At 35.1% G+C, this 14,217-nt stretch overlaps 1 protein-coding gene across 1 annotated transcript in view; it reads left to right on the plus strand.

Annotated features, from left to right (window-relative positions):
- The window catches only part of PJA2 (praja ring finger ubiquitin ligase 2), a 79,331-nt gene that overhangs the window by 32,045 nt on the left and 33,069 nt on the right, over window positions 1–14,217 (plus strand). The window contains exon 5 of the mRNA XM_004267440.4: window positions 11,051–11,236. Within this exon, the coding sequence (XP_004267488.1) occupies window positions 11,051–11,236 (186 nt within the window). The remainder of the gene's footprint in view (window positions 1–11,050; window positions 11,237–14,217) is intronic.

The raw sequence follows: 14,217 nt of genomic DNA on the forward strand, positions 1-14,217 counted from the left end.
TGGCAGTCCAGTGGTTAGGATGCTGCACTTCCACTGCAGGGGGTACAGGTTCTATCCCTGGCTGGGGAACTAAGATTTTGTATGCCATGTGGTGCGGCCAATTAAAAAAAAAAAAAAGAACTTGTGCCTGATTTATTTCTGTTTTTTCAGTCTAGGTCCACAGTCTTTTATCCAAAATCCGCAAAGTTCTAAAAACAGAAATTGACAACAAAACCTGACCTAATATTAACTTACTTGATGGCAGATCTAGATCTAAATTAAAACGAGGACTATTTTCAAGTATTCATACATTTTGCTACAGAAATATGAAAGTGTTTGATTTCTGGGTGCTGGCTTAGACCCCAGTGGGAATTGTTAAGTAGTATTTCTAAGCATTTTTTACTACATTTTGCTTTTTTTGAAGAAAATCATTTAATTTGGCTGTGCTTTCTCCATTATAGACACTAATCAAAAATAAAAGCTTCTTTTTTTTGCTTTTTATAGTTAGGCCTGATGTCATCTAATGAAGTTGATGAAATATTTACACTGTTTTCCACCCTCAAGAAAAAGGGTAGTTTACTTGGCTCTTGGTTTTTTTTTTTAAATTATTTTATTTATTTATTTTTTTAACATCTTTATTGGAGTATAATTGCTTTACAGTGGTGTGTTAGTTTCTGCGTTATAACAAAGTGAGTCAGTTATACATATATACATATCCCCATATCTCTTCCTTCTTGAGTCTCCCTCCCTCCCACCCTCCCTAACCCACCCTTCTAGGTGGTCACAAAGCACCAAGCTGATCTCCCTGTGCTATGCGGCTGCTTCCCACTAGCTATCTATTTTACATTTGGTAGTGTATATGTGTCCATGCCACTCTCTCACTTCGTCCCAGTTTACCCTTCCCCCTCCCAGTATCCTCAAGTCCATTCTCTAGTAGGTCTGCGTCTTTATTCCCGTCTTGCCCCTAGGTTCTTCATGACCATTTTTTATTTGTTTTTTAGATTCCATATATATGTGTTAGCATACAGTAGTTGTCTTTCTCTTTCTGACTTACTTCACTCTGTATGACAGACTCTAGGTCCATCCACCTCACTACAAATAACTCAATTTTGTTTCATTTTATGGCTGAGTAATATTCCATTGTATGTATGTGCCACATCTTCTTTATCCATTCATCTGCTGATGGACACTTAGGTTGCTTCCATGTCCTGGCTATTGTAAATAGAGCTGCAATGAAAATTGTGGTACATGACTTGTTTTTTTCTTTTTTTTTAACATCTTTATTAGAGTATAATTGCTTTACAATGGTGTGTCAGTTTCTGCTTTATAACAAAGTGAATCAGTTATACAGATACATATATCCCCATATCCCCTCCCTCTTGCATCTCCCTCCCTCCCACCCTTCCTATCCCACCCCTCTAGATGGTCATAAAGCACCGAGCTGATCTCCCTGTGCTATGCGGCTGCTTCTCTCTAGCTATTGGTTTTACATTTGGTAGTGTATATATGTCCATACCACTCTCTCACTTTGTCCCAGCTTACCCTTCCCCCTCCCCATATCCTCAAGTCCATTCTCTAGTAGGTCTGTGTCTTTATTCCCGTCTTGCCCCTAGGTTCTTCATGACCATTTTTTATTTGTTTTTTAGATTCCATATATATGTGTTAGCATACAGTAGTTGTCTTTCTCTTTCTGACTTACTTCACTCTGTATGACAGACTCTAGGTCCATCCACCTCACTACAAATAACTCAATTTTGTTTCATTTTATGGCTGAGTAATATTCCATTGTATATATGTGCCACATCTTTATCCATTCATCTGTTGATGGGCACTTAGGTTGCTTCCATGTCCTGGCTATTGTAAATAGAGCTGCAGTGAACATTGTGGTACATGACTCATTTTAAATTATGGTTTTCTCAGGGTATATGCCCAGAAGTGGGATTGCTGGGTCATATGGTAGTTCTATTTTCAGTTTTTTAAGGAACGTCCATACTGTTCTCCATAGTGGCTGTGTCAATTTACATTCCCACCAACAGTGCAAGAGAGTTCCCTATTCTCCACATCCTCTCCAGCATTTATTGTGTGTAGATTTTTTGATGATGGCCATTCTGACTGGTGTGAGATGATATCTCATTGTAGTTTTGATTTGCATTTCTGTAATGATTAATGATGTTGAGTGTTCTTTCATGTGTTTGTTGGCAATCTGTATATCTTCTTTGGAGAAATGTCTATTTAGGTCTTCTGCCCATTTTTGGATTGGGTTGTTTGTTTTTTTTAATATTGAGATGCATGAGCTGCTTGTAAATTTTGGAGATTAATCCTTTGTCAGTTGCTTCATTTGCAAATATTTTCTCCCATTCTGAGGGTTGTCTTTTCGTCTTGTTTATGGTTTCCTTCACTGTGCAAAAGGTTTTAAGTTTCATTAGGTCCCATTTGTTTATGTTTGTTTTTATTTCCATTTCTCTAGGAGGTGGGTCGAAAAGGATCTTGCTGTGATTTATGGCATAGAGTGTTCTGCCTATGTTTTCCTCTAAGAGTTTGATAGGGTCTGACCTTACATTTAGGTCTTTACTCCATTTTGAGTTTACTTTTGTGTATGGTGTTAGGGAGTGTTCTAATTTCATTCTTTTCCATGTAGCTGTCCAGTTTTCCCAGCACCACTTATTGAAGAGGCTGTCTTTTCTCCACTGTATATTCTTGCCTCCTTTATCAAAGATAAGGTGACCATATGTGCGTGGGTTTATCTCTCGACTTTCTATCCTGTTCCGTTCATCTATATTTCTGTTTTTGTGCCAGTACCATACTATCTTGATGACTGTAGCTTTGTAGTATAGTCTGAAGTCAGGGAGCCTGATTCCTCCAGCTCCGTTTTTCTTTCTCAAGATTGCTTTGGCTATTCGGGATCTTTTGTGTTTCCATACAACTTGTGAAATTTTTTGTTCTAGTTCTGTGAAAAATGCCAGTGGTAGTTTGATAGGGATTGCGTTGAATCTGTAGATTGCTTTGGGTAGTAGAGTCATTTTCACAATGTTGATTCTTCCAATCCAAGAGCATGGTATATCTCTCTATCTGTTTGTATCATCTTTAATTTCTTTCATCAGTGTCTTATAATTTTCTGCATACAGGTCTTTTGTCTCCTTAGGTAGGTTTAATCCTAGATATTTTATTCTTTTTGTTGCAGTGGTAAATGGTAGTGTTTTCGGCTCTTGCTTTTTAAATTGATTTTTGCTGTTGTTGTTGTTAATAGTAGCATTGTTTTCTTTGCCTAGAATGATTCTGGCCTTTTAAGAGTTATAGGGTGTTGTCTTTGTATATTTATTTATAAGTTTTTTCCTTGATAATGTCAGCACTCTGAAAAATGACAGATTTTTTAATAAACAAAATATAGATGAGAAAAACACAGTTAATAGAAACTTTTTAGTAATATATTGACTTATAGAACCTGTAGTTGGGTGTACTTAGATGATGGAACTAATTTTAGAGTATTCTTTAAGACACATCGAAATGACAGAAACACTTACTATTTTTTTTTTGTTTCTTTTTTAAGGCTTTCATCAAGGATAATGATTCTACCTAGGATTCTACCTATATATGCATCTGTAAGCCTTAAGATATATTTTAGGACGTCATTTAAAAAGTCTGTACAATCTTGGGGAGTAATTCTATTTCTGTGCTACTGTTTCCAGTTCCTCTGCCTTACTCTCTGCAAGAGATCACAGTTCCAGAATGCCTTTTAATATGGCGCCAGATAAATGTTGAAATTTCGTAGCTGTACACTCCTGTTTAGTTTCATTTTGCCACTTGTTCATCTTCCTAATGTTTTACTGTAGTTCTCCTAAGTTCTGGTATTTGCAGATTGGAGAAATGGGGAAACACAGTGACTCTCTCACCAGTACCTTGAGAAGGAAAGTATAAATAGCTTCTGCTTTGCGTCTGTGAGGGATTTTTGCATTTTCTCTGCTTTGTAAAACTTGAAGATGATATATTTGAAGAGTTTTCTTGTCATGTTAGTATTATAATATAACTACAGAACTGTCTTATAAATAACATAAACTAAAATTTACTGTGACATTTCAAGGTATAGGAATTTTTGGCCCCTTAAAAAGTATATAGTTTATTCTTTACAACTGGAAACATACTTTAATGAATGTACGGCCTGATTCCCTGAAAAATTCTAAATGATCACTTAATCACATCTGAAACATTACACTTTATGGGATAAGCATTGTAGCTGGTTGCATTGCTCTGAGCTGTTTGACGAGAACTGAACGCCACCTTATTAAATTACAACTGCAAGGGGAATTTTAACAGGCAGCATATAATTACCAGACTTGGAATTAGACCTGAGAGTTAGGTTAATACCCTGCTCTTTTGAAATATACCCTGAGAACTTTAATAACTGTTTGAGGACAAGATCTTGAGTTTAAAAGAACCTTTCAGCCATGCCAGCACATTTTAACCTTAGGCCTAATCGCTCTGAAGAGAGGTGTGCTATCTCTTAACCACTTCTTATAGTACTTGAGGTTTTTTGGCAGAGTTTTTGTCCCTAGGCCTTAACCTTGCTTAAAAGGTAAAAAACCTTACCAAAGATAAAAATGTCAGGACAACTTTTTTGTTGTTGTTGATGACTTTGGGAGAATAAAAGGAATATTGGTTATTTAGTTGATTACATTTGATATACTTAAAAAGGATTATTGAAATCCTCCCAGGGGTCACATTTTGTTTCAGGTACTCTGTAAATACAAATAATCATGATTCCTGTTGCCTTGGTGTTCACCAGCCTTATGAGGAAGACAGAATATACAGATAATTATCATGAGGCTAAATTAAGCTCCTTTCCTCTCCTGTATGTTTGCTGAAAGCCATGAAGAAAGCTCCTCTGATCTCGCTATCTCCCAACAAGTAAAGCATCTATGAACAGCCAAAACAAAGATCTTTAAGCACATGTTCTAATATTTTAGGAAAACTTTATATCTTGTTTCCAAGTTCATAGAAGTTTAAAAGGAGTAAATTGGGGATAAATAACTTCGTTCCTCAGGCATGTTAGGGAGTCATAGATTACAATATTTTGATACTAGGGGAAAAGATCAGAAAGTTGTAAAAGGCAGGCAGAATTCAAAAAGAAAAACCAGGGACTTCCCTGGAGGTCCCGTGGTACTGCCAAGGGCTCAGGTCCGATCCCTGGTCAGGGAACTAAGGTCCCACAACCTGCCTGGCACAGCCAAAAAACCAAACCATTTGGGCCTTATTTACTAAATTAAGTAGACATAGATTTGAACAGCTTCCATTTGTATTACTTTATTACAACATAGTTCAGTGTTAGTACTAGTAAAAAGTCTCAAACTGTTAGATTATGTTTAGTATACTATTTTGGAAAATGCATTGAATTATATAATATGTTTTAATATAATTTCCTTCCAGAGTATTTTCAATAAAATTCAAAAGTGTTTTTGATCCACAGATGGTCAGATAAGAAAATTATCTAAAATTTCACTCTTCCCTAAGCTCCTATATAGTTGAGTTTTTGTGGATGCGATAAATATCAAAGAAGACAAACAAACCATTCCTTGGGGGACTTAGGGAATAAGAGGTGGCTTTTGCCTGGTTTTACTTCTGTATCTGATTTCTACCTAGATTTGTACATAAAATGTTTTGTCTAGAAACCACATATAATTTTATTTATGTGAAAAAGGTTTTTTGATTCACAATTGAATATGTAAAGAGTGTAATACTTGAGTAAGTTATAGTTTTTTGCTCTTGCATATAGCTCTAAATGTTAATGGGAGACAGTACTAATGAAAGACCATATAAAAGTCACAGTGGTATTTTAGTTTTTACTTTGAAAAATTTTTAATGTTTAACTCATACGCTTTTATAATCAAGAACAAATGGGTCCTCGTTAGTCCATGATCATTTTGTGTCCTGTTTGTTCTGTTGCTTGTTCTCCTTGAAAAGTTATTTTAAAATCTTTTCTCTTTTTGCTTTTAGTTCCTTATACTCCTGTCATTCTTAGTGGATAACTTTGTCTCTGCTTTCCTGGAGATACTGAAATAATTAAATGTGAACTTTCTTGTTTTCCTCTCCTCCATCAGAATACATATTAACATACTAACATATTAGAATATGTTGGTATTGGTTCCTATTTTAAATTTCTTCTTCAATGAAGAGAGCTGACTTTTCTCATTCTGTGCCTGCAGTCATATCTGACACCTTACATATCTGTTACCTTACTCCTGGGTTCCTTCTCTAAATTTTCTAAATCCTGGGGGCAGCCTTCATTGATCTTGCTCCCTCTTTTAACTACTTGCCTGTTTATATTTTCTCTTCCACTGCTGAATTTTCAGAATAAATGTTCCACATACTCTGCTTCTGTTCCTTCACTATCCACTATTATTAAATGCCTCAAAATCTAACTCCCTGTATTATTTCTATATTCTCCCATGTTAACAGTGACCTCCCAATTTCCATAGCCAATTGATTTTTTTCTCTACCCATTTTCTTTGACTTCAGTGCTACCATTGAGCTGTTTGCTCACCCTTTTCTGCTCCATGGTTTCTCTTCCATTGACCTATGTTCGATGCTTCTTTGCTGCGTCTTCTTTGGGGTCTGCAAACTTTTTTTAAAAGGTTGACCAGATAGTAAATATTTTAGGCTTTGTGGACCAAAAGGCAATATTGAGGATATTATGTGGATACTTGTATGACCATTTTAAAATGAAAAAAACATCCTTAGCGTCCGGGCCACTAAAAAACAGACAGGTGGCCGGATTTGGCTTCTGCTCCAGGGCATAATTTGCTGACCTCTGGTATAAAGCTGTTGGGTGACCAGGAGGCTGATACTGCTATTCAGTAAGACCAGAGGATGTCAAGTAGATTTTCTTTGGTAGAGAAAAGAGGAAAATGGTGGTGTACTGGTAGAAAATCCAAATGAAATTTCTAAGCAAACAGCTTATATAATGAAAGAAGGAACTACCTTTATTAAATGTTTACCATTTTCCAAAAATTGTGCAAAATATTTTATCTGTGGTATTCATTTAAACAGCACTGTAGACCTGAAAAGTAAATATTAATATCCTCATTTTACAGATGAGGAGAAGTGAGCTCAGGGAAGTTCATTCATTGCCCAGGCTTGTACTAGTAAGTACTGAGCAGATCCTAACCTAAACTCTATCAGACTTCAGAGCTTGCTCTTGCCATTGTGGTGTTCCACTGCCACGGTGAAAAACGCTATCATATGTTGTAGATGGAACTTTCACCTGATGTTAAATGTAGTATTTTGTTTCTTCAGTAAAGAAATTGCCTGTGGTAGGTTTTTTGTTTTTCATAGTAAAAAATCTTAGCCATCGATTCATAGTTTCCTCTGACTAGCCCTCTGAGCCAGTTTGGACTTTTAGAGCTACAAATTATTAATAGACATTAAGTTTGAAATTTGTCATAGATAATAACGTTCAGAATGAATTATTAATAGGAAATTATTGATATATTACTTTCTATCACTTATATCACAAATGTATGTTAATTTCTGGGGAACGTACTTTAAAGACGATTAATTGTTGGCCCTTTTTAAATAAACTGATATCACTGAAAGTTGTCTATGTAAAGTCATTCGATAGCACAGTCTTAGTTAACTTCCAAGAGCTTACAGGTGCTTCACAATTCAGACAGATCTCCTTAGATGCTTTTCTGGGAAAAGGAACTGTGATTTTGCACTTAGAAAAATACCTTTAAATGCAGTGTTAAAGAAGCAGCTGCAATTTAGTGGTTTAGACTGAACGAATGAGAAGGCTACTCCATTAATGAATTGAAAAACAAAAGAAGCAGTGTTGTAGAGGAAGGTCTTGAAAGAGTGATCTGGTCCTGAAATGGGAAAAAAGGTGAAGTGATTGTGAAGACATTCTTGGTGGTGGGAGGAATAGTTGTGATGAAAATTCGTATTTGGGGGACAGCATTTGGAATAGAGCATATATTGGAAGGAAAGAGTTGGATGTAAGGATGTACTCATAACTAGGATCAGATGTAGTAAATCGTAAGTGCCATTCGAAGTTCAAACTTTTTTTTTCTGTAGGCCAGTATTTTTTAAAGAGGGTAAAATATATTAAGTGGCACACAGACAAGTGTTTTTAATTTTTATCATTATATATTTATATTAGTGTGAATCAAAAAAAATATAGCTAGCACATCAAATTTGGAACTTTATGGATATTGCTTAAGAGATAACTAAAATGTATTTGAGTGAAAAAAAAACTGTTGTTTAAAAAAAGATTTGATAATAGTTGCTGATGACATTATTTACTAAGCACTGTTAGAATGTTTTCTATATATTAACTCATTTATTCCTCAAATGAACTCAATGAGATAGTGGATACTATTATATTTACCTGATAGGTGAGGCAATAAAGGTACAGAGAGGTTAAGTAACTTTTTCACAGCTAATAACTGGTGCATTCAAATCCAGGCCAGCTGACTCCAGAACCTGTGTTCTCAACTGCTGTACCTTAAGACACAGTGTTAATGTACAACTGTAGCAAAAATTGTGAGGACTGTAGGCAAATGGCTTAAGTTTATGAAATGCAGCTTTAGTAGAGAGGAACTGTTGAAAATTTTTGGAGTAATGTTAGAAATGTACTGTTTGATATAAATAGAAGTGATAGGAATATTCAGAATGCGTTCTTTGAGTTGAGGGGTTTGGGATTAAGTTTAGGGACACCAGTTAATAATTGATTGTCTCAGTCTAGGTTTGGAGAAAAGCACTTGAACCAAGGTTTGTTAGGGGAAATGGAGAAAAAGGAGCTAGGACATAAGAGCCATTGAACAGAAAGAATGGAAAGTAAAAAAAGGACTTAAAAGTGGGGAGTTTGTGAAGAGTCAAAGATATGTGGTTTCCAGCTTAAGGGCAGGATAATACCATTAGATAGAAAATCAAGAAAGGGACTTATATGGCAGATGAATTTTGTTATAAAAATTTTTAAAAGGAGGCTGAAAATCTAAAAATGTTTGGTGGGCAGTTAGTGGTTATAAAAGCTTAGTATGGTGATCAGGGCTGGGGATATAGATTTAAAGTTATCTACTTCGAGGTGAGTGTTATGTGTAATGAGTAATAATGATGTAGGCCAGGGGTCTGCAAACTTTCTTAAGGGGCCAGATAGTAAATATTTTAGGTTTTTTAAACTATGAGGCAAAATCCAATATAAATAGGTAAAAAAAAAAACATTTTTAGCTCACATACCATAAAACAAACAAACAAAGCAGGCAGCAGGGCCAGATTTGGCTAAAAGGCTATAGTTTGCCAGTCCTTGACATAAGCTTCTTAAATATGTTGACTGCTTATCATAGACATTCTTTTTCTATTGAAATTTGGAGATATTCCATCAGTTATTTCATTAATTCAGAAAAGTTCAGAAGTTTCATATGTTATCTTTCTGGACAGGATCAATCTCTGAGAGAAATGTTTAAAAAATGAAATTCACTTTTAAGTAGATGTTAAAAATTGCCAGAAATTAATCTAGAAATCCAACCCTACTTCTTAAAAACATTTCAAAACTGGAGTTGGTAATTTAGCTGTGAATTTGAGAAGCTTCATAGTCAAGGGAAGTTAGCTCAGTAAGCTCCTTTAAAACTATTTTCTGTGTTAGATTTTGACACTGATACAAGTCTGGAAATGATTTACTTGATCTTAGATTATTCTTTGGGTCACAGAAAATTTTACAGAATATAAGCAGTTTTGGCTCATACCCAGTGAAGGAACACCTTTTATTTGCTATGCCAGGGCTCTGTTCTATTTCTTCTCCAGGATGTTTGGGCCCTGAAAATTGGAAGTTGATTTTATTTTTTTTTTTTACTTCTGCTAACTTCTCAGAGCTCAGATTAATGCTGCTCTTCGTTAATTGCATCTTGGGTTTATCTGCCTGTAGAAGGAGACAATACCAATTATCACTTCCTTTCAAAAAAGTAGATTAAATTTTGTTATTTTTGGGTTTCTTAAAAGTCAGTGCACAAAGGGTAATATCTTTAAGAGAATTCTTGACCAGAATGGTTGATATGGTTAGAAAAAGCATTTAAGATTTATTTTCAACACTGTTAAGTAGTATTTTAGCTTCTGGTAGTATAAGATGTCTGATGCTTTGCGAGTTGTTGAATGTGACCAAATTAACCAAAGTTAAATACGTATACTATCTAAAAGTAATTCTTCGGAGATTTTTTATTAACCCTTTTATCACACTTTTTCATTCCTTATCGAAATATTCTCTTGAGTTGAAATTTATTTTGTGTTCACAGTCTTACCAAAGGACTTCAGTAAAGATTTGTCAGTGCTGCTTTTTATGAATTGAATCTCTCTCCATTGTAAAGTGTTTTTTGTAAAAGGAAGAAAAAAGTAAGCTTTTAAAACATGGTAATAGTGAAAATATATTCATAGAGGATGTAATATCAGTTGTCAGTATGTAATTAGAAAGTTGTTTTAAGTCAGGTGAGTAATAACTCTATTATTTATTCCAGATAGCATTTAACCTGGCATTATCGAATAAATTACTGAAAATTGTGTGTAGAAGTATGTCTAAAATATAAAGAACCTGTGTCTAAGCACCACAGAATTAGTTAAAGTTAATGAAGAAAATAATAAATTGATAATTTCATAACTTGCCATATGCTATGTTCATTTGAAAAAGTTACATTCTGCTGAATATTTATCTCTGTATTTATTTATTTTTTTATTTATTTTTATTTTTTTTTTGCGGTATGCGGGCCTCTCACTGTTGTGGCCTCTCCCGTTGCGGAGCACAGGCTCCGGACGCGCAGGCTCAGCGGCCATGGCTCACGGGCCCAGCCGCTCTGCAGCATGTGGGATCCTCCCGGACCGGGGTACGAACCCGTGTCCCCTGCATCGGCAGGCGGACTCTCAACCACTGCGCCACCAGGGAAGCCCTGTATTTATTTTTAAAATATGTTAAAATTTAATTGGCACCTGATGAAACATGTAGAGCATCAGTACTCCACTCTCTACCATGATGCCTGGTTAACACTCCAAATGATAAATGCACTTGTAATGACAGTATATTTCTGTTCTAAATTTGCAGTTCAGAATGCAGTGATGGAGAATGGTCTGCCTCTTTGCCTCATCGATTTTCTGGTACAGAAAAAGATCAGTCCTCAAGTGATGAAAGCTGGGAGACTCTGCCAGGAAAAGATGAGAATGAACCTGAACTACAAAGTGATAGCAGTGGTCCCGAAGAGGAAAACCAAGAATTATCTCTTCAGGAAGGGTATGTTAACAGTAAGATTTGTTATTTTTATGCATACTGCACAAGAGTGTTATACATCACATTCAGATGTTGGATATGCTATTAATTGCATTTACAAGCCCTATGTAGGATCAGTAGATCCTGCTGAATTTTGTTATGCCTTCGGTGTTTTCCAAAGAACAATTAAATTGAAAATACCGGTAATTACAGTGTCTTGTCTTAGATACAGTATGTGTTTCCATTTTGCTTTATTGAAGAAATGTTGGACATTTAAAAGATCATTTTGGTAAGTCAGGTATGAGTGAATCAGAGCTGCCATTGCTATTCAGTGAAGATAATAGCAAGGGAGAAGGGAAGCCCTCAGAGGGAAATCAGTGATTTTTTCATGGAAATGCAGGCAGTAGGAAAAGTTGAAGTTATAATATTTCTCTCTAATTGCATTGGATATCTCCAGAAATTAGTGGTTGATGATATATATCTTTGTCTTTTCCTAACTTTAATGGGAATGCTCTAGTGCAGGGCTTGTCAAATTTATATTACAAAGGGCCAAATAGTAAATATTTCCAGCTTTGTGTGTCAGTCTCTGTTGGAGCTCCTCAGTTCTACTGTTATAGTGTAAAAGTAGCCATAGACAATATGTAATGAATGGGTGTAACTGTCTTCCAACAAAATTGTATTTATAAAATTGGCAAGCTGGAAATAACCTGTAGGCCATAGTTTACCAGCCCTTGCTCCACTAGTATTTCCCTAGTAAGAATGATTTGGGGTTTTAGGTTGATTTCATACATGTACACACACACATACACAATTTTTTTGTCTTAAATCACACCAAGGAAATTTAAAAAAATTTTTTTTTAAATTGGGGTATCGTTGCTTTACAATGTTGTGTTAGTTTCTGCTGTACAGCAAAGTGAATCAGCTATATGTATACATATATCCCCTCTTTTTCTGGATTTTCTTCCCATTTAGGTCACCACAGAGCATTGAGTAGAGTTCCCTATGCTATACAGCAGGTTCTCATTAGTTATCTGTTTTATACATATTAGTGTATATATGTCAATCCCAATCACACTAAGGAAATTTTACCCTGTTTGTATTTTATAGGTTTCTGGCAAGAATGTTCGTTGAATTTTATTAAAGTCTTGTTAGCACCAATGGAAATGATATAATGATTTTTTACTTTTGGCCTAATGATCATGAGCAATTTTATTTATTTATATATTTGTGTGTGTGTGTGTGTGTGTATATATATATATATATATATATATATACACAAATATATATATATATTTGTGTGAGTGTGTGTGTGTATATCTTTTGGTGTTTAAATAGCTATTTATTCCTTTAAAGACTGTTAGTATTTGCTTGTGAAACCTTCTAGGCTTGGTGTTTTGTTGTGAGGGAGTATTTCTTTGATAATTAAATTTTTTTCTATAATAATTGGTTCTAATTTAGTCTCTCAAGGGAACTATTTTGGTAAATATGTTTTCTTAGGAAAAACCTATTTCAACTTGGACATTACAATTTTTACTTTTCAAAAAGTATAAATTTCCAGTTTGAGATTACTTCTGTAAGAAACTCTGGAGATAAAGCATATTAGAAAATTTGTAAAGAAAGAAATGTAAGAACATAATTGGTTTTGATAGTGGTAGGTTGAGGTGGCATTTTTTTCCTCTTCCTAACTTTATGTTTGATCATCTCTAATCACTATTAGTTTACTAAGTTTTATTAATTTTTTCATATGTAATTTGTGATAGTAACTATTCATGCAACAGATTTTTATTGAGCATATAGTATGTGCCAAGCATGGTACTGGATCCTGGGATTATATCAGTGAACAAGACAAATAAGATTCTCCCATGAAGTTTACATTATGGTGGGAGAGGCAGGTAATAAACAAGATACAAATATGATAAATTACAAACTGATAATTACTGTGAAGGGAATAAAACACTAATGTGATAAAGTAACTGACAGAGGCTTACATTAATTAGAGTGATCAGGGAGGACTTCTCTTAGGAATTGACTTTTGAGCTGAGCTCTAAAAGATGAGAATTAGCAGTTAGTTGAAGGAGAGCTTTCTAGGCAAAAAGAAAGATGAGAGCAGAGGTACTGAAAAGGAAAGGGCTTGGCATGTAAGACGGTAGTGGGGCTGAAGCAGATGAGTGGAAAGAATAGTAATATGAGATGAAGTTGGCAGGAACCAGACTATGCAGGACATGTAGCATCTGGAATTTATTCAGAGAGCAGTGAGATTTTAAGTGAGGAATTAACTGATTTGACACACATTTTTAAAGGATCACTCTAACAGCTTTGTGGAGATCGAATTGGAAAGGGACTAAAGTAAAAAAGAGGATGAGAGTGGATTAGGCTGTGAGGGGATGGTAGTGAGAATTTAAAAAGGTGAAGAGGTTTCAGAATATTTTTGAGTTATAAGTATTAGGAAGGATTGGGTGTGAGATGAGGGAGAAATCAGTCAGTTTTGCCTAGGTTTTTTGGTTGGAACATTGGGTAGATGTTAATGTTGTTGACTGAGATGAGGAAGCCTGAGGAGAGGACTGGGAAGTAGGAACTCCTTTTTGAAATTTTAAGTGCCAGTGAGACATGCATTGTAGATGGCAGGAGGCACTTGGATATTTAACCTGCAAGTTTAAGGAAAGTATCCTGAATTGTAGGTAGATGTACAGGTATATGTATAAACAGAAACACATTTGAAAATCATCAGCTACTTGCATTGATATCCTACAGTAATAAAACCGGTAGTTTGATTAAAAAAAAATAGAAGTCAAGTGGTGGGGGGGACAGAACTAAAATGCTGGACAGCAGTAGTATTTCAGTTGATGGGGGAAGATCAGAGTTGAAGTGTATAGTTTGGGAGAGGTCTGAAAGTTAACTGTTGACATGTTAAATTTGTATGGTAAAATTTCAAGGGTAACAACTACAAGAATAAATACAGAGTATATGTATTGGAAACCAGTAGAAGAGGAAAAAAGGAGTTTAAG

Source organism: Orcinus orca, chromosome 3, assembly GCF_937001465.1.
Source record: "Orcinus orca chromosome 3, mOrcOrc1.1, whole genome shotgun sequence".
Classification (NCBI taxonomy): domain Eukaryota; kingdom Metazoa; phylum Chordata; class Mammalia; order Artiodactyla; family Delphinidae; genus Orcinus; species Orcinus orca.